Raw genomic sequence first — 21,438 nt, forward strand, 5'->3', positions numbered from 1 at the left:
TAGCTTAATGAGAAAAATGACATCATTCTGACAGCTTGGTCTTGGGATTGGTTCCTTATGAACTGAACAGAAAAACAACATTGCAGGCTGGGGAATGTAGAGGTAATTTGCATTTAGAAACACGATACTGCAATTAGTCAGTAAGAGCTCTGTTTTCATGGGAAAGAAAAACATAGAAAAATGCATTGAATTGGTGCATTGTAAATATTACAAAAGCTTATCCTGAATCATATTTTGAGATAGTGGCGAATCAGTTCATATTACAGTGTATTAAGTAGACTCGAGTTTAGCCAAAAGTAGTTTTTTTCACATTTGAAATCAGCAGCTGCCCTGAGTGTGACTAAGAACAATGGAGAGCTTTGGCACCACTACAGAAAACTACCAAAGTGCAGCGAACAGGCAGCAGCAGCACTGAGGATGAAAAGCTCCAGCTACACTTGGAGTCGAATAAAAGAAAGTGCTCATTCATTGTTAAATCTGTCGCATAGCCTAGGGATTCTGAGCTTAACTGCACCATGCCCTCAGGTCCAAACAGGTCCAAAGAAGAGCTGCAATCCCGCCAAGGCCATTAGAGGGAGCAGTACTCAAATCGTGTGTGGGGAAAGTTTCCTGTCTGTCGGGCAGTGAACACTTCCTCTGCCTCGGGGTCAGTGAGGGGGTTACACGACCCGGCATATTTCTACATGCTGGGTCACTCGACTGCATGCCCAATGGGAAGTACACATCAGGGTCAAAAGAAAAATATGATAGCGGTGTAGACAATGTACAATGTATGTAATGTAGTCAAGCACTCACATCTTGACCTGGGGGGCCAGGCAAGCCATCTGGGCCTTTGTCGCCCATCTTCCCCTGTGGATAAGACCATAAGAAACAAACATAAGTAAACATCGGTTCATATGCTAGTGAGGGTTTTGAGTTGACATCTCCTTGACACTCATCATCGTCAGTACATGATTCAAAAGGCCATCCATCCATCCATTATCTTCACCCGCTTATCCTGAACAGGGTCGCAGGGGGGCTGCAGCCTATCCCAGCATACATTGGGCGAAAGGCAGGAATACACCCTGGACAGGTCGCCGGTCCATCGCAGGGCACACACACCATTCACTCACACACTCATACCTACGGGCAATTTAGACTCTCCAATCAGCCTAACCTGCATGTCTTTGGACTGTGGGAGGAAACCGGAGTACCTGGAGGAAACCCACGCAAACATGGGGAGAACATGCAAACTCTGAACAGAAAGGGCCCAGCCGACGGGGATTCAAACTCCTTGCTCTGAGGCGGCAGTGCTACCCTGATTCATAAGGCTCTGTTTCAAAATGCTTCTGCAGTTCAGTCCAAGGTGAGCCTGTAAGCTGCTATACCCACTTAAAACAGAACACCAATACTGGATGTCAGGAGTGTATACAACGGGACTGAAATCAATTAGTCCTGGCCACAAAATTTCCAAATAAATCAGCTTTGTTAACCTGGCCACAGCCAACAGTTTAACTGGCTTAATAAGCTATAAACACAGAAGAGGACCATTACAAATGGATTGTGTCACAGCAACTCGACGGGAAGGTAGAATCACCTGTGGTCCTGGCTTTCCTCGAGGCCCAGGCATTCCAGGTAAGCCCTGTATACCCTGGGACACACAGACAAGGAGAGTTAGAGAACACAGTCTTACACATCAATGAACCCATAATGGTCCAGAACAACCCCACCATGACGACAGCAGCAACAACACATATTGCTCCCCTCACAAGCTTTTCTACTAAATGGTAACATCAAACTAAAGTACATAATTTGAAGCGAAATTAAACAATTTTGATCAATTCCTAATGCAAATTGGGTCATTTGCCTTCAAGTTTTTCTTATTTCTGAACGTAAGATCAACCTATCCGACAGTAAAAGTCGGGTTACCTACATTTCTCTATATTTCAGCTGTTTTGTCACCATTACATTACATTACATTACATTACATTACCATCAGTAATAGCCGCTGAAAACACTTGCAGGGGACCAAGAAGAAACTGCACTGTAGTTCCAATACTTCAGAAACATGACTCCAAATTAAACATTATCAGTAGAACTGCCATTTCAAGAAATGCCCTCACATCACTGTGTGAAACAGGAACAATTTGGGACCTGTGAAGACCCTTCCTTGCTGTTCAATAGGCACACTTACTCAGCTGTAATAACAAACATTAAAACTGATATTCATGTGAAATTGCCTACACTATTACGTACGCCTGAACCTGAATCAGCAGAATCAGCATCACCGTAACCGTCAATTAGACCCAGATTACTCAGCCCCCGGACCCAGTAGAGCTCATCTGACCACGTCCTTCATAACAAAAAAAAAACAGACCCTGTGTGGATCGGGTCTGACTGAGGTCACCGGAGGGAAAGGACATCTGGCCAGTACGTTTAAAACTGAGTGGGCAAACACACAGAAGGGCTGATGTGGGAAGTGTAAAAACGAGTGGCCAAACACACAAACACAGGCTGATGTGGGAAGTGTAAAACCCAGTGGGAAAACACACAGAAGGGCTGATGTGGGAAGTGTAAAAACGACTGGGCAAACACACAAAGACAGGCTGATGTGGGAAGTATAAAACCCAGTGGGCAAACACACTGAAGGGCTGATGTGGAAAGTGTAAAACCCAGTGGGCAAACACACAGAAAGGCTGATGCAGGAAGTGTAGGCAGTGGCTAAAAGAAGTGAATACCTTGTCACCTTGGAATCCGACCTCTCCCTGCTCTCCAGACAGGCCGACCTCACCCTGAAGAGAGGCGAAAGTGAGGTCAGGATGGATTAGGGTACACGTGCTTCTCTAGCCTCCATTCAAAAACAGCCTTTACACCCTACAGAGTTAATTACAAACAGTGCATGCAGAACCAAGGCTTAAAAAGTGCTCATTTCTTTATTATACACAGCTAAAATAGTCACCACTGCTGGTGCCAAGTTCAATATAATCCTGATCAAGAACCAGACGGTAGGAGGCCAAGAACTGCTTTCTGTCAGCAGAACCTGGGAATACACTTTCATTAGCTATATGAAGCGAGACCGTACTGTAGCGAGAATATATAATAGCCTCCCCTGGTGTAAAATCCAGCTATGACCAGCCTGAAATACCAGCTACCAGCTGTTTCAAAACATAGCTTGAGCTGGCCAAACAATATTGAGTCTGGAGCTGGTTCGAACTGGCCAAACCGACTGTTTCAAAACCAATCTTGAGCTGTTTTTTTCCGCAGGGTGACCAAACTCCATTGTATGTCACACTCACTTCCTGTGATACTACACTGTACAGTAATCTGTGCGACTGTACTGGGGGTGGTATTGCAGGCAGCTGTGTCAAAGGGGCACACTACGCACTCCTATGGGGCTCGGACAGCCTAGGAAACAGGCAGGCCTCTGTCTGGGCCACAGCTCATTGGCATCCATCTGCCTTTGGGATTGTCTGAATGTATGTGTCTACAATTCACATGTGTGTCTGTAGAGGCACCTGCCTGCCCCTCCTGCACACAGATGGCCTCAAAAGAGTCTCTACGGTGTGCTGCACAGGGAGCAGGGGTTCCCCTTAACCGTTCTGCTAAAAAGCACCGATTTGTAAACGGTGAATGTATGCAAGACATGGTCTGGTGGGCTTGGTGCATGCATGACAGGAAGAGTCAGACTTTCTTTACACTTCACCTGAGCTGTGTGAAGAGCTCCAGGCGATACAGACACATGCAGACACATTTTATACACAGGGCTCTTATCCGCATGCTTCACACAGAGTAAACAGTGGCACTTAGATCACATGCGCAATAAACACAGGCCAATAAGGGAGTATTCAGATCACCTTATCACCTTTCAGTCCTGCTTCTCCGGGGTTGCCTGGCACCCCCTGAAAAACACCAGCACTCACATTAACAACCCTGATGTCACGGTCACCCACACCACCCGCCCACCCACACCCCAAACCAACACCCCCACCCCACTCCCTCAAACACAAATCAATACACACGGAATGTGTGCTACATACTGTAAACCCTCAGTAATAGTCTTTAATAGCCACTGGGTGCTCTAGGAGGTTTATATCTATTAAAATAACAGATCAAGAATCCAATTTGATGTCCTTTAGAGATAAACAAAGAAAATGTGAATAACGCTGTTACAGAGATTTTCTGATTCTCTGTAATGGGCAAGAGGGCAAAAAAGGAAGTAGCAGGAAGTAAGAATTTCACCTTCCTTGAAAAAACTACAGCTCCCAGACGGCCTACAATCCCTTTCATAATTGATGGGCATAGCATTTCTCATTTAATGAATAGCTATACACTTGCAGTGGTAGAGAGATTAATGGTATGATTTGAATGGACTGTTATATCCCTGCACAAAAGGTGTTCCTGCTCAAGTGAATAAACAAACGAACAAACAAACAATAATAAAGTTACAGATATTACAAAGGATTCTTGGGCACTATTCTGAAGAATAAAAATAAGAATTCACACCAAAACATTGTAACAGTAGGCTTCAGTGTCTTAGTATATTGTATTTATCCATGTTTCCTAATTCTCATCAGAATTTCCTGGTTCTGCAAAGCAAAATGTTGTTGAGAAGAAATGCCATCTTATAAATCCTTTCTGGCGTATTATATAACACAGGCTTGCTTCTTCAGTAGTGAGCGCTGGAGGTAACAGGACACTGTTCTGTGCATGCAAGGCTTTCTCTAACCCCTTCAGCAGCAGCCTGGACCGGGTGGTGTAGATAATCACCTTGAGTCCATGCGGTCCGGATAAACCCATGTCCCCAGGTGGCCCCATATCTCCCTGGCACCCACAGATGGGGAGAAACAGAGCCATGTTATACAGTGAAATTATCATCATCATTATCATCACAAGAAGAAAGGTTCAGGAAACGAAGACGGGTGACCTCACTACCAGCACAGAAATAGAACTGGCTGCAGTCACGTACACCTTCAGCCACCCACAGGCCCTCTTTATGACTGCGGGCATACCAACAACGAAGCCAATTTAGGACTGTCAGAAACTGTTGTGTGAAATCTTCTCCTTCATATTATTGTTGTTGTAGTTCTTTGTGTTGTTGTTAGCATTGCTGCTGTTAACAAAGGTGCTTCTCATGTGCTGTAGACTCTGTGCAGTACCACAATTGTTATTGTATTATGCTTCATCCCATAATGAATTCATTATTTTCATAAAGGTCAAACAAATGGTTGCTTGGTCCAGAACAACTTGAAATAATCAGTACGTAATCACCAACACAGACACTTAATGAGAAGACATCCACTAAGTGGAAGTCACTCATCTTCATATCCATGAACTTGAGGCCAGCATTCAATTTGAAATAACACTTGGAAATGAACCATATCAAGGGCTCATGCTAATGGGAGACCTTTTGCCATCTATCAACTATGGTCCAGACCGTGAACCCCTCATGACTTGTGGAAACAGATGATAAAAGACATATCACATATCAAAGCAGGTCATTAAATCTTTCCTTGACCTAATGCAAATGACTGAAGTCTGAAAACTTTGCATTCTGAAAATTCACCAGACCAAAGCTATCCACTTAATCTACATCTCAGATGATCAGATACTGGGCATTGCGTCAATTGCAGTCTGCAGAGTTTGGAGAGAAATCCAAGCCGTAAAGTTCATCTGACCACAGGGCAGACTGAGCAAGCCTAGTTCATATGCGATAAACAATAGAAATACAGCCACAGAGTAGTAAGGGTTAATGCATGGTTCAGTTTAGAGGGTTCACAATATACAACAACATGCAGTAATAGTGTCTTTAATCTGCTTACTGACAGCATTTAATAAATTGCTTTAAATAAAGAAACAAACTCGAATTACGAGTTTATCACTGTGATTAGTAGAACTCTATCATCTGTACATCCAGTTACAAATGTTTTCTACCATGCTTTTATGCTCCTCCCCAGCACAATGTAAGGACAGCTGATAGAGTGCTTCACAAACAAATTCAAAGCATAAAGGAATGAGACACTGACAGATGTGCAAAGGGAGGTTTGCCACCTCCAGATTCATAATGCAAGCCACCGTTAGCACTGCAGCTGATTCACAGGATGAGGACAATTGCACACTAAAACCTGTTATCGGAGTGTTACTAATTGAAAGCGTGGCACTGTTCCCCGAACGGCTCTCTCCCTATGCAGAAATACTGTTTATTCTGTCTGCCTGGGATTAGATACAGCGTCCCGATTGAACACAGTGTGACATTTTTAACAGTTGTAATCAGAGGCCCTCAAACATCACAATTACTGGCATTACCGAGTCCTGGAATAGTGTAGGAGGAAAGGCGAACTTGGGAAACATGTAATCTGCAGTTATTATGCGGCTTGGTGCTGGTTTGTAAATGCGTCGTGCTCTCGGAAAGCTTATTTTGGGAGTTTGAAACGCACCAGCTCCCTCATTAGTGCCTGTGATTGACAGTCTTTTTTCCCCCCGGCGTTTAGAAAGCCTCGGTTCAGGCAGATCACAGAACCCGCTCCCTCCTACAGCCCGAGCAATGCACAGAATGAGGGTGTGTATCTTCAGCCAGACCCACGGAATGAGTCAAAAAGCCACATTCAGCCCACTTTTAGATTACATAAGTACTGAAAAAAAAATGATACAAAAAAAAAAATCCCTCAATGATATTTACGGGCTTCTTAGATCTCGATTTACCCTTTTACGCAATCCAAAGCAGAAAAGTTAGGAGTACAGAAACCTAATCACAAGTTTACAAAAACTATAAAAATAAAAATATAATATTATTACACGGTACGCTCACCAAAATGAAAATAAATGTCCCCTCGAGCCTGAAATTTGGGGTTCTTTCAAAACAGCATTGTGGGACACTGAGGAACATGCTTACACTGAGGGAGGGGGGCAGGGGAAGAGCCCGGAAGGACCCCCAGTGACACTCGCTTTAGAACAGGCAGAGCACCATCGAACGAGAGACTACACTCCTGCAGCTGCCTGCGCTCGGAGCCAAAACTCTCACAGGACGCACACAAGAGGGCCAGAGACAGGGAGAGGGAGCACGGAAAAGAACCGCACGCGAAGGGTTAACGGTTATCGATATACTCACGATAAGTCCAAGGACTCCATTAGGACCCGGGGCACCCAAGTCTCCCTAGGAGAGAGAGAGAGAGGGCAGGTTTCTAAGGTTATTGGCTGTATTTTAAACAAACAGAGAGTCTGAAGAGAGGCTCAGTGTTCGGCCGGCCGGCGGGAGGGGGAAGAGCCCGCGCTCCTGTCCCTTGATAGCTTGTGTAATCTGGAGCTCCCATCTCCCCAGCCCGGCTAATGAAAGGGGCCTGCTGTGGGACACAGAGAGGGGCTTGTTGTCCGGCTCCGCCGGCCTACTGCTACATGCCATGGCCACTTCCTCCCGCACCGGCGGCCGGGATGAAAAGAAAAGTGTTTTCTTTTTTTTAGGAAGGGGAGATAGTGGTTACCGGACTGACTGTGACCTCCCCCACTCTGAAGGAAGTAAGGGAATTCTGAATGGTCGCTTTCCCTTTTTTTTTTTTGGGGGGGGGGGGTAAAATTCCTGATAAACTAGTTAGGACAGTGTGGACTGTGCTTAACCCTTGTGTTGTGTTTAACAACCCCCTAAATGATCTTTTTTCAACTTTTGATGACAAAGTTTGTGATGAGTTCAGCTCATTGCTGTGCTTGTTTCTTCATGCAAAATAGATTTGGGGTTTAAAATTCAGTTAAGCAGCTATATTTTAGGGGTTCAGTGAAGGTGGGTCATTTTTGACCCTTAGGACAAGGGGAGCATACAGAATGTGAAGACTACACAAGGGTTAAGGGACAACTGAGACGGGAGAAAAACCATGCAGAGATGTCCTCCTCTCTCTGCCCTTCACCTGGAGTTACGCCGTGCTAATGCAGTCAGTCACCTGAAGGACGGTGACCCTCCATCACACACCCGAGTACTGCGCTTACTCCTGACAGCAATAGGCACCTATTTCCATTCTGTGCTTAAAACCATACGGTACTTTCAAACTGACCACTTTCCTAAACTGCTGTTTCTGAGAACTTAAGAGCTCAGTTCCCTGGAGCCTAAGCTTTCAGACTAAAATTAGAAAGAGCACCGATCAGCCCGAAGCAGACTCCAGTAACATGACCAACCGTCTGTCTGGACCCATCTCAAGATAAATCATACTACGCAAGATGTAAGACAACTGGTTTGTGGTTTGCCCATCCAAATATTGTATGCAGAATGGCATGTCACATCACAATATGACACATTCCATCCTGTGTTCTTAAAATCGCGCTTCCTGCTGCAGTATAATATGAGTTGTCATAGTTCAAATCCTTTATTTTGAGAAGTAATAACAATCAGGCTGGATTCATTAAGGGCTCAGCGCAGGAAATCTTGTGGTGCAGAAGCAGCCAGGCACAGATTGGATGAAATGCAGGATTTCTCAACTACGGAAAATGAAGGCGAGACGATATTTTTAGCTGCCCAATTAGTGTACAGTAACTGCTGAGTAGCTTCCTTCTTCTGCGTAAGTGTGTCAGAGTGTGTGTGTTGGTGTGTGTATTTGTGCCCATACACGTGTGCACAAACATTATTATTGTATGTGGCAGTAAAGTGCGTCTGTGTGTGTGTGTGTGTGTGTGAGAGAAAGTGAGTGAATGTGTGTGCAGGCTTGGGCCAGAGCTCATGTGAAGTCTCCTCCACACTGAGATGCCAGGAGAAGTGACATTCCTGGCCAGACAGTCGCCCAGGGAACAGGCACATAGGAACTCCAGGAATGTGTCTTTCAACCTACCCAATGCCACAGTACCTGCACTTCTTTACGCAATATCAATCCTGCTACTTAAAAAGCCACAAAACAGTAAAAAAAAGATGCCAGCATATCATTTCCTTATCTGGAGGCCTTCGGCGATTCACTGGAAAACATACCCGGTGGTGTGTTATATAATATCATAACACTTTTATCCGTTTCATACAAATGTCGAATGGAAAAAAAACATCAGTGCCAACTTAAATAGTCTTCTTGTGCTTTCAAAAGGCAACAAGGGCAGGCTTTTAAAAAATGGGCTAAATTTAAAAAACAGAATCACTCTCAAACTTCTGAGGTATTGAAAGAATTGTCTTGGGGCTTAAACACTCGCTTCAAGCAAAACACTTCACAGTCTGCTACATCCTCCGTAGGACAGATGCTTTTCTCATTACTGGAGTTTCATGCTCCAGAAGTTTTGACATGCAGTTCGAGCAAGAGCTGGGAAACAATGGAAAAAGCAGTGCGAAGCACTTTAATACTGTATTACCGTGGCCATTTTGTCTCATGGCTGAGAGTGAATGGGAGAATATATGTGCATGCATACTGTATTTCTGAACATAAATCAGCACACATCAAGGCTGTGTGATAATGCATGCTGACAGTGTCAAACAGGAGAGAGGAGGGTCTGGGGTTGTACTTACTGGGTCGCCATCAGGCCCTGGTGGTCCTCGCTCCCCGAAATCGCCTGAAAACCCCTGAGTACAAAAACAAGAGAGATGTCTTAAAGTCCCCGCACATTTTGTTTTTAAATTACGGAATTTAACTTCAGAGTTGTTAGCTGCAACAAGGACATGTTCCCCATCGCACTGCTAATCTGTGTGTACAGTGAGTTCCATACTGACATTCAGGACATTTGTGAGTGGTGTGTAAGGTAATCAGAAGTGTATATTTCCCCAGCAGCAGCTGGAAATACATGCAAAATATGAATTGAAAATGTTCAGATAATAAGCACATTTCAGTTCAGTAGGAATGAATAACAAAGCGCATTAGAATGACAACATGCAGTTTTCACCCATCTTTACCTCAGCTCAAGTGCTCTAAATCATATGACATTTTGACAGCATAGGGTCTTTAAAAACATTTCTCAGCAGATGGAGCGCACTGCCTCATAGCTAATGCTGAAGACACAACACCAGCTGTGAGCCAGCCATTGGTAAATTAGCAACGTGAAGCAAAACCATTAGAGACAATCTAGGATTAAGTGTTTTTTTTTTTGCCTTTGCTTAATGTCTAGGTTATAAAAAAATGATAGATAGCTGGCACAACCACCCCCTGCTGTTTAAGTGCTGCCATGCCAAGCCTTCATCCACCTGTGTCCACCAGTAGCAATTACGCGGTTTAGTCAATATCAGACTACAATTATAGACATGGCCAACGACCGTTTTCCCACAGACCACAGGATGTAGCTGAAATACAGCACCCATCTGGGCAGTGAACCTCACCAGGCACACCACATAACTGCTGGTGCATAACGTCTCCCCACTCCACAGACTCATGCAGAAACACTGGGCGAATGGGAGAGGTTTCCAAATCCTGCCACCCATCCAGCGCAAATGTGCTCTCCATTATCTCCCGCACAGGGTCCGTGTGCTCCTGTGCCAGTGTTGAGCAGATACACGGACTCCGGGGCCGAATGTGCCAGACGAGGGAACCGGGCTCAGATGACTGTGCTGACCACAGTCTCCCAGGGGATTGGGATTGTGGCTATGCGAAGCCTCTCGCAGCAGCGGGGGGACTGGCTTTTCAACGCTGCCTGCCTCTCCCATGCCAGCTTCCTGTGTCCTGCCAACACTTGTTATTATCGCCCCCTGACTTGGCACAGACACAAGAATTGGAGAGGGATGAATTTGTCAAGATGAGGAAGAGCCAAGAGGTGAATTTTAGGACCCTACAAAAATCTCCACGTCAATTTTACCCCACCACACATTGCCCCAACTGTACTGTCACTTGTTAAAACAGTAGTTACACTGAACTAAACTATTCCACTTACAGTATTACATGGATATGTTTTCAGGCGTACATATTTGGATGAATAGCTAGCCAATCAGTTTATACCTCCATCCTTTTAAGTTTACAAAGTGCGAACTGAAGATAAATTTGAGCTTTGGGCAAATTTAAAATATCGTGCAAACATAAAATCTACTGCAAACTGACGGAAGGAACACTCATTTGGACGTTCAAAAGAGAGATATCAAAACATCTGCACAATGTTCCACATTTGTTTTGAAATAATTATTTACATTTCCAAAAGAGGAAAAAACAATATGGGTCCTTTTTTATCTATAGATCAGCTAAAAAAGCAATAGTACAATGCAAGGCAAAGCAAAAAGTCACCACACACACACCACAGTAGTACTACTTTTGTAGCTTCAAAGCACTTGAAAACTACAGTTGTCTGGATTATTTTTACAAAACCAAAACCAAGACTCCAAGTTTAACATGACCGAAACCTGAACTATCATCATGAGTGAAGAGTGTTGCAGAGCAAAGACAGTCTACATTTCAAGAAGGTTGTGTGTAGGCAATAACTGGAATAAAATGCAGTCTTTCAGTAGGCACTGTACATGAATACATGAATATATTTTGGCACACATTGATAAATACATATTGTCTTAATGATTGCATTTCTTTTTTTAAAGTATTTACATGATGATGTGAGTTCTGGAAATGCAGTGCCAAATAAAGTCATTTTCACTTTTCTCTGTCTGTGCCTAAGTTCAAGGGATCAGCTTGAGGTGACAGTCATTACTGCTTCAAGTGTTAAGGAAGCATAAATGTTCTCCCTAAGTGGCTTGTTATGAACTATGAAATACGAAGACCTGCAATAACATGGTGGTAGGAGCAATAAAGTGGTTTTCTGTCAAATTAAGTCAAACACTGTAGTTAGGTCTCTCACTACAAATACATTAACCACAGGGCCAGACTACTATGGAAAACTCAACCTCAAACTATCATGTAACAAGAGTTTTTTTTTTCGAAAGTGAAAAAGTTATGGAACTCTTAAAATAATTGGTGTTCTCTGTTTCTCTGCGTGAAGGCACATTTTCTGTGTGTATACAGTCTGAGTAAACATGCATGTTTTATTGTGCTTACCTGTTTGGGTACATAATAAGTGAGCAAGTAGGAAAATATGTGGTTTTGTGCATCAGTGTACAAGTGAAAGCATACTTTATGTGTGCATAAGTTTGCATGTGTGCAACTGAGATTGTATGATTATACCGTCAGAAACAGTGCACAAATGCACATCTACATGTCTGTATGCAGACTGGAGGGATACTCACACACAGTGCTCCAACTTTACAGAGGTTAGGGGAAAAGTGTAAGAGAACACAGTGCAGAGAAGAAGCCCCAGAAACAAGCAAGATCTTCATTCCTGCCAGACCAGCAGGAAATTCCACAGCAGAGTCTTTCCAAGATCGTTGGCAGGAGCCCTAACCAGTGGCTGTGATCTGCTGACAGAGGCCTTTTGCTTTGGTTTACTGTTACATTATATAAAGCACAATACGCACAGACCTTCCTTTTATACTTTCTCTTCCACTTGTACAGCTCCCTGACACGCTTCAAACACTGATACGAATATCTAGTGTAGGAGGACACGATTTTCTCTGAAGCCAATATTCTAATCGGATTTTCCGGAATGAACGAAAGCCTCATGGGGCCGCATCTTGTTGATCAACATCTCAACAGAGATCTTACAGGGCACCAAGGATTATTCTGAAAGTGATTGATTTCATAAACAAGACATTAATTTGCTTTGTTTTTTTCAACTTTTGCCTCGCCCATGGTTTATAATGGTTGTGCTTTATTCAAAGACGCAAATTTGTATTTCAAATCATAGTCTATTCCAAAGTTTTTATTCCCTTCTATAATAATCCTAGGTGTCTTGAGAGTTGAAGCAACATGATTGAAGTAAGTCGAATGTGTACCTGCCTCAGAGCCAAAGTCAGCACAGGGCATATGGACACTCTCCTGTGAATGCAGTCAAATGGTCTAAACACATCTACATGACCAATGAGGGTGAGACTCCATCTCCAAGAAGCTGGATGGAAAATCAGACACGGTGACGACAGAATAAAGATAATTTTGACAGCGAGAATTATTCATGACTAATGTTCACATGGGAAAAGTTTTGGGGAACAGAGACCAGAAAATCCCATACTATAATGACTGCAATATGAAACAAGAAAATTTGGAAAAAAGATCAGCTTGCCAAAAACCCCAGTCAATGTGACTGGCGTTGTTGAATACAAAGAATTGCAAGCAATTCATTTAATGGTTAACTTCTTGGAAATGATCAAGGTCAGGTTTACAGCACTGTTCAAAATGGTGATCACCCTACAATTTGTTCTTCATTATCTCTGAGTACACCATCTGACGTGTGTTTAGCAGGCCAACAGAAAATGAAGTTGTAAAGTAGACAATTTTCACAAGGTGAAAGTGGTTCCAGGAAGACCAAATGTGTAACCACATTCATCAAACCCCTTTGATTTCCTCGCAACTGACCTCAAGTGACTGGAGGAGCCGGAGGAAGCCACGTGGTGGCATTGCAACAGAAGGTTCTGGAAAGATACAGCTCACATCCGAACCAAGTCAAACTACAGGGGGCTCCTGGGGGCTGATGTCTGGACTGACGGTGGTGCAGAGTGGAGTAATCACGCTTCAACTCCTGCTTCCCAGCTTTTGTCCAAAGTCACATTTTTCCAAAGGAGCCCATGTTGCCATAGCAGAGGTGGGTTTGTTTGTCCGTACATAAGAGGGGGTATTCCCGGGCCAAGACGACCTTCAGGTCATGTCCAAAATGAGAGGGAACAGCTGTGCAGCAAAAGACCAGAAGAAAGAGAGGCAGAGGAATTCAAAGGTGTTGAAAGTGAGCGATGTCAACTGAGGACAAGTGGCTACCTCTCTGTGGACATTCAGAGTCGGTCACTCGTTGACAGTGCATAAGGGATGAGCTTGATCTGCAAGACACTGCAGACCACGTTTGTGACAGTGGACACATTAAACTCCCACGTACAGGACTCAGGCTGTAGGTATTGGCCCTACCTCTGGAGAGGCCTGTCAAGCCAGGCAGTACTGTACAGAGAAATAAGCCTAAATTTGTGTTTGTCTGACCTCAGCGTAAGCTCTCTTTCCAGGGTCACGCTGATCCCTGCGCAGCCCAATCTCAGCCAAGCGGCCATTTTTCATAAGTCAGACCACTTCTGAAAAGATACACAGAAATAACGGCTAGAAATAGAACCAAAAGGACAAAGAGAAGGAGGAGGGGGCGATCTGATCACTCTTTCCATTCGGCGTGACTCAGACACGGCTGCGTTGCGTCCGGATCTGCAGGCACTGCGCACAGCGTTGACTTTTTTCTCTCCCCGCTCGCTCCCAGACTTCCAAAAGCTTCGCGAAAGGAGCAGAAAAAGGGGGGCTGGCTCCAGTTCTCAAGGAGTTTCTTCTTCCAGCATTTTCTCCCTTCCTGTTTTTTCCTGTAATTTACAATCCAGAGCAGTAGGAGGACCCTGGTGGGAAAAGCCCCACGTCAGCCACTCGCTTTCTCAGAAAGAGCGGAGAGGGGCCTGGAGGAGGTGGCCCTTGCTGCTGGCTGGCTGCCCATATGAGGCCTCTGTGTATGTGCTGAGTCAGACAGGGGGTGCCCTGAGCGCTGGGGGAAGGGAGGGGGTGGGTGGTGGCGCAGGGCAGGAGGAAGAGGGGCGGGTGATTGCCCATGGGGAGATGTGCGGATGTGGGCCACGGTGTCAGGTCTGCGTGTATGTGCTGAGTCAGACGGGGGGGGGCCCTGAGCGCCGAGGGGACGCAGGGGGTGGGTGGTGGGGGGTGATTACCCATGGGGAGATGTGCGGATGTGGGCCACGGTGTCAGGTCTGCTGGGCCTGTCCTGGGAGGAAACGGCAGGGTGAAAAGTGTCTGGTCCTGAGACATCCATCATCTGCAGCCCGGACGGCATGAACGAGATTTGTGTTCCCCGTGTTCTTCCTCTTTTACTTTCGAGTCGTGCACCTTGTGTCTTTTGTTTCTTTTGTTTCTTTCTCTCTCGGGTCAAATCAAATATCCGACATCCAGTTGAAACGAGCTCTACCAGAAAGACAAACAAGCTACTGATTTTCACATCGTCCAGAAACAGAGGCGTTTGGTGATATACTTTGCATGCTGAGATATGAGATGAGATACACTCTGTTCAGCCTAAATCCAATTTTTGCCATATCCAGATTGGAATCAGATTGCATTAATCAAGTCTGGACAGAAAAAAAATGACATGGACACCGAGTTTTGCAAAACAAATTTAAACCACGTTTACATGTGGTTTGAAATGCTATTATACTGCTTTCTAGTGATGTGTCGCAGTCTGACCGCCCTGGCCACTCAATTCTGACTTTAAACCGCCGTACATCGCTCGCAACATGACACATAACACGGCCAGAGCACGGGACTGCAAATATTAACCTCCTCCATTGCTGTAGTTGTCTGGTGCGATTGGTTCTGTACTGTGACTGAGCGTTGTTATGGCATGAAGGATAAGAGGATACATCTCCATTTTCTAGCTGCATTCTGCCTTCTGTTTTGGTTCTGTACTGGAAAAAAGCTCCACCAGTTAGCGCATTAGCGTATGGCTACGTCATTAGCACAGCAACCAATGCAGATTCATGAACACACAAATCTGATCTAATCACTTGCAAATAACAGTGTGGAGAGTCAGTCCTGATGATCAGGTTTGACAAACGAATCGGATTTGCCAGTAGCCTGAACACAAACATAGTGTTTTGAGTAGGCATGATTTTGGCAATTATGCCATCAAGGTGTTTAAGATCACAAGCCTTCATACAAATCCCCTCACAAAGGAACAATAATTTTATATAAAACTGCACGTCTAACTACTGCATTACATTACATTACATTACATTACCGTCATTTAGCAGACCCTCTTATCCAGAGTGACGTACAAGTGAGTTGAAGACCCGAGAGGAAAGTACAGTTCCAAGTCCTAGAGTGATCACATGGTTAAAACTTGAACCCTTTCCAATTAGCATGCCATGGTTGGCAGCTAGAATACCCTGAACACTAAAATAATTATACATAAGCTATACTATAACCTATAGCATACACATAGCTTACATGGCTACTTAAAGCAGTGAGGTACTGCACTGCACTACAAAGTATTACCAACTGCATAAATATGAACAGTAAAAAGAGAATGTGCCCCCTTCACCAAATACTGTACCAGCATCTCCTTAGAAATACAATCTCAGACGGTATCAGTCTGTATGGCTAAAGGCCTACGGGGTGGTTCATTTTAACAATAACTGCATGTTAAAGCTGCATATGGTGCTTTTATCCAAAGCGACTTACAGTTGATCAGACTCTGCAGTGTGGGGTAAAGGGCCTTGCTCAAAGGCCCAACAGCCGTGGATTGTGGCTAGGTGGCTATAAAGGGGATCGAGCCACTGACCTTGCGGGTGCCAGTCACGTACCTTAGCCACGAGTCTACAGGCAGCCCCTATGCCCATTCGAAAGGTCTTAGGCCTGTAGTCTGCGATGTGAAAAGAAACAGCTGATGACATCACGTGTTTTGGGGGAGAACCACTGGGAATTGGCATGGGGGTTGGCGCACAAAGGCGGCTGCGGTAGCTGATAATTGGACATTCAAAATAAGAATGGGGATTGGACCAGCGTTGGGAACCAAATGTCTTTTTAAAAAATTAAATAAAATAAACGAAAAAAAAAGTACAAAGTCAAATACAAGTTGTATGGCTAGAAGAAAAGTACAAATCCCTCCCAAAGTGTTAAGAGTTCCCTAGACATTCTGGGTCTTTTCCTTTTTACTTGCCAAAGCCCACATGCGTCGACCAACTACAGGTTGTCCGCGGGCCAAGCTGGCCTTGGTAGTGTCAGCACACAAGTGGAAAACACGTTACGTAGACAAAAACAAAATCCCCATTTTTTCCGCCACATGTGACCACAGAAGGATTCCTCCTCGCTCCGTAGAAAAGACAGTTTGATCTTCTCATGCAGTCAAATTAATTGATGTTCTTTTGAGAACAGAGCCAACACAGCAAAATCCTCAGTGTAAAAAAACATTTATGGACGACTTGTGCCTCAAATAGACACACATGACTATATTGGCCTCACCCAAGTGATTTAACCAAGAATTTTGCTGAACACTCATTAATCTGAATCCTTATCTGTCTGAGTCTTTGTCTTATCTCCCTTTATTTATTAATCATGGTCTTACAGTATTTACTGTGACAAGGTTACCAATAGTAAAGACTTCTTCTCTTTCTCCTGCCCCTGGAGGCAAACTGAGGTACTACACACAGACAGAAAGGACAATACTTCTGTGCAATATCGCATTCTCCAACTGACACTGGCTACCCAGAAAAAAAAGGCATACTATCAGAATGGATAATGCTGCCAACAGGCAATGCCAAATCGTAAGACTGACAGCGTCAGTCTGTTTACACCATGTAGGCCTTATCCCTCGTTACAAGTAATAACAGAATAAAATATCTTTCTCCAATGGGAACTTAACACACCAGAAACAGGGCTCAGTACAGTCCTTTTGCGGGACATGTCGAGATCCCCCAGTAGTGAAGGGGTAAAAATATAATGCACATAGAATATTAAAATGGCTAGCGGCTCGGAGTAACTCTCACACTGTATCCTTTACCAGTTGTAATTACTCACAGGTACTGACTGCAGGGATTACCAGAAGACCAAGCTATTGAAAATAGACCTCATTAAGAAACTGACCTCAGACTCTCCTTTGCCAGACCACATTTTGCAATGCAATGTTTCACAACGAGCGTGTAATGTTTATTCAAAAATCATTAGAATGTTGCAACGATTTGGGACCTTTTCCGTACATAAAATCCACAACCTTGGCAATTTAGGATTAGAATAATGATCTTGCCCTGCTGGTCTTTTTAACATTTTAACATTTTTTTAACATTATAAATGTTGTATGAAAATAATGATGAGGTTATAAATCTGGGCATTCTAATGAGAGTCATGTAATAATGATCATAAATGAGCACATTAATAATCAGCTACTCTTAAGCTTGAAGCATGTAATAAATGCATAATGTCTACTTTATTACATTGTTGTATTTACTGTAATTGATGTTTGTTCTTTAACAGGCTTGGATACGACTTCAGGTCCATTTCCCCGTCCACGTCTGTGCTGAGGGGGTGGAGCCTGTGTGTTTGGGGCGGGGCCCGAGTGCTGTCCTGTCGCCTGGTTGGACGTTAGCAGAGAACAGCGCGCCAGAGAGACAAAGAGAGTACTGGCGCCCTTCCACCCAACTGAGCCCTCGTCCAAAAATAGGATTGAGTTTCCCTTCTGGCGCACAGAGTCCTTTTTCCTATTTTAAACTAAATCAGACCCTGTCAGAGTAAGGGGTATGAAAAATGCCATGTCCATTAAACAAACCCTCCAGACTGCGCTTTCTCTGCCTCCCTCCGAGGAAGACATCTTGGATAAAGAGGCTATTGTGTGAATCTTCTTCTCCATTAGAGGTGAACCAGTCTCTTTGGGAACCTGTCATCTGGGTTCCAATACCAAACCACGCATCTCTTCCACACACCTTAGCACAGCATCTGAGAATCACTTATGAGACCACCATCGGCTCATGAAAAAATGCACAGAAAGAAAAGCTCGTAAGAAATTAGTCCGGCTTCGTTTGGAAACAGAGACGTGTTTTCACTGCACTGCACTATTTCATCCTTTTTCTTTCAAAGTAAAAAAAAAACCAAACGAATGATGACCTCAGTTATTTCGCGCAAGCCATAATCTATATTCACATTTGAATTAAAACACATTCAGAAGTTGGCAAGTCCAGGCACAGCAAGTATACGCGAAGGAATTAAAGACGTTTCGCAATGATGCAGTTCCAAAGTAACGTACGTATAATGAGCCTGCTTCAATAAAGGACGTGTGTGTACGCTACTTCATACACTGCATAACCTTGAAATCAACCTTTGAGGCTAATTCACTATGGAATTAACTACTCAGCACAAACCCTTTGTGCTAATGCGTCACTGACAGCCGGCCGGTGAAGAGGCTCCAGCTGACTACAGTCCTCGCTCTGCTGGTGAAAACGTGTTTATACTCATTCAACATGGGTAGCCATCTTCTTGGATGGAGAGACAAGCGCTGGAAAATGTTCCAAGTAGTGACTCATGTCATCGGCCCCTGCATTAATCGCAGCTTTGTGGCATGTGTTAGGGGCCCCGACCGCACATGAAGCTATGGACGGCCACGCAGGCAACGGCTGCCATTACTGTCGCTGGACTCAACAGAGGGGCCGCCATGCAAGACCCCAACCAGCTCGTCAGGAGCATTACAGGGTTGCTCCGGGACACTGTGACACACCCAGGGTGGGATTGCTCTTACCGCCTGAGCTAATGTCATCCCCATGTTGAGACGGCACTAACCTAGCCTTCATTTTGCACTCATACTGTATTAATCGATATGTTCAGACTAAAGAGAGAATGAAAAAACAGTGAAATATTAATGGTCAGATATTAATCTATAAAGTATGTTGAGAGAAAACTTTACCGGCCTACCCATCTTGCCCCTCTTCCCTGGAACTCCCGGAATGCCCTAGGAACATGAACAGCAAAAAGAGAAGAGACAAAGAGACAATGTCACTCAGTGTGGTTAGACAGCAGTGATATTAAAAATGCTTAGTCTACAGGATCTGAACCAAGAGACAGTGACAGTAATCTGATTGGCATTGTTGCTGGTGTGGAGGAGATCTGTGGGCATTATTTCACTGAACGACGGTGACGTTGCTGGGGGTAATGAGAGCCTGGGAACCCTGTGATAAGGGCTCTGTTACACAGCCAGCACATTGTATTTTGTAGGACACCCCGTGTTTAGGGTTTGCAAAGTTTGATGTTCAAACCCCACAGGGCAGGAGGGCCGTGTTTTCACACCAATCATACGCCTCCCACAATGGACCACACCAAATCCAACAGGAAGCTGTTTTCTGATAATTGTATCACGGTGCCATTGACCATAAGTGTAAGCAATGCTGTTCGTAAGCAATGTAATTTTTATGTGTTGAAATTCACTTTAATTGAAAAGCCTAAATGGGGACAGGGGTTGCAAATTAGCTTTGACTAGAAACCCTGCATGAACTCCATCTCCCTGCTGAAAAAAACTGCTCAAGCTAGGTTTTGAAACAGCAAATTCATCAGTTAGACCAGCTCTATACTTACCATGATTTGACCAGCTCAAGCTATGTTTTGAAAGCTATGGTATTTCAAGCTGGCCATACAGTAGCTGGATTTTACACCAGGGCTGTTTCTCGTTTTTTTAAACTGTAAAAACTTGATAAATTCCCTGATAAATAAGCAGATTGATATAAATATGGCTAAAGGAATGAGACTCACTCTCTCGCCATCAGGCCCAGGTAAGCCGAAGAGCCCGGGGACTCCTATGAAGCCCTGCAGAGAGGGGGGGGGGGGAGAGGAGAGACGTGAGCTTTCACAGCAAGAGACCTGAGGAGTGCCCTGGCTCCTGCCTCACTCAATCCACAGCCGGCCGGGTCCTCTGACTGCAGGACGCTGGTCTCCATGAAGAACTAAGCCTTGAGGCAAGTGTATATGCCCATGGACTGCATGGTGCTGGCTTCCACGATGTAGTCCAAGGGCACATACCCTCACACCAGGGATCAATGCCGCATCCAAACGCGCTGCTCGGGTGGGTGACAAAAGCTGGTTAGAAAACATGAGGGGGGGGGAACAAAGAAAGGAAATGCAGAACAAAAAGCAAACAAACCAACAGAGAATACTTCACATTTAAAACAACGCTTGTTCTGGCAGAGCCCAGGCTGGAAGAGTGAATCAGAGTGGGAGCACGGGGGGAGCAGGAGAGAGGCCCGTTTGAAGAGAGGTCCTTGGGGTAAGTTTAAACAGGAAATTCCACTGGACAAGTTCTGGGGCAACCTATCGAAGCTGATAAACTTCTTAATGGAGGTTTTACTACTACAGCGCATTACGGTTTCTTGGAAGAGCAGACGGAGAGCTACAATTCAAAGTTACAGCGCTGGTTGCTTTGAAAAAAAAAAACAAAAAAAAAACGGGTTTAAGCATTTTGGAGCCATGTTAAGAGGAAACTCTGCTGTGGAGAGAGATGGACGTATTTCCTGTGGGACGGAGGAGAAACAAACACTGAAAACAGTTGATTTAACAACTGCTGGCACTGCGGCCGGGATGATTTGCTGGAGCACCAAAGAGCACATGCACACTATTCAGATGATAGTACACTTTTCAAACCAGGAGTACATGATTTTGTAGATAGATATCCACGAGGGAAAAAAAAGTACTGACGGATCTGTCACGGTTCATCTATAGAAATGTGGCATCTCGTTGCTCATCACCACTTCTCATGTGCATACTGGATACGTCTTCCTCACTACAGCCGTTCCAGATGTTCTTATGCCTTCACCTGCCGTGTAACTCGTTTACCGGAAGACTGTCACTCATCTTCAGGGCACTGAGCCAAAGGGAAAGCCCACCGAAAGCATTACTCAAACTGGCAGTACAGCAATAAAGCTTTCTGTGGGTTGTGGGAAATAGGCAAAATTCAGTCTGTAATGATAAGGACAGGTCCATCCATTTCAACTGATTT

The 21,438-nt window shown here is 44.4% G+C and overlaps 1 protein-coding gene across 1 annotated transcript in view; it reads right to left on the reverse strand.

Annotated features, from left to right (window-relative positions):
• Positions 1 to 21,438, reverse strand: part of col27a1b (collagen, type XXVII, alpha 1b) — a 115,872-nt gene that overhangs the window by 40,791 nt on the left and 53,643 nt on the right. The window contains exons 11-19 of the mRNA XM_061215850.1: positions 20,199 to 20,252; positions 19,360 to 19,404; positions 9,440 to 9,493; positions 7,085 to 7,129; positions 4,747 to 4,800; positions 3,834 to 3,878; positions 2,718 to 2,771; positions 1,577 to 1,630; positions 796 to 849 (exon numbers count right to left, since the gene is read on the reverse strand). Of these exons, the coding sequence (XP_061071834.1) occupies positions 796 to 849; positions 1,577 to 1,630; positions 2,718 to 2,771; positions 3,834 to 3,878; positions 4,747 to 4,800; positions 7,085 to 7,129; positions 9,440 to 9,493; positions 19,360 to 19,404; positions 20,199 to 20,252 (459 nt within the window). The remainder of the gene's footprint in view (positions 1 to 795; positions 850 to 1,576; positions 1,631 to 2,717; positions 2,772 to 3,833; positions 3,879 to 4,746; positions 4,801 to 7,084; positions 7,130 to 9,439; positions 9,494 to 19,359; positions 19,405 to 20,198; positions 20,253 to 21,438) is intronic.

The sequence above is a fragment of the Conger conger genome, chromosome 12, assembly GCF_963514075.1.
Source record: "Conger conger chromosome 12, fConCon1.1, whole genome shotgun sequence".
Lineage (NCBI taxonomy): Eukaryota > Metazoa > Chordata > Actinopteri > Anguilliformes > Congridae > Conger > Conger conger.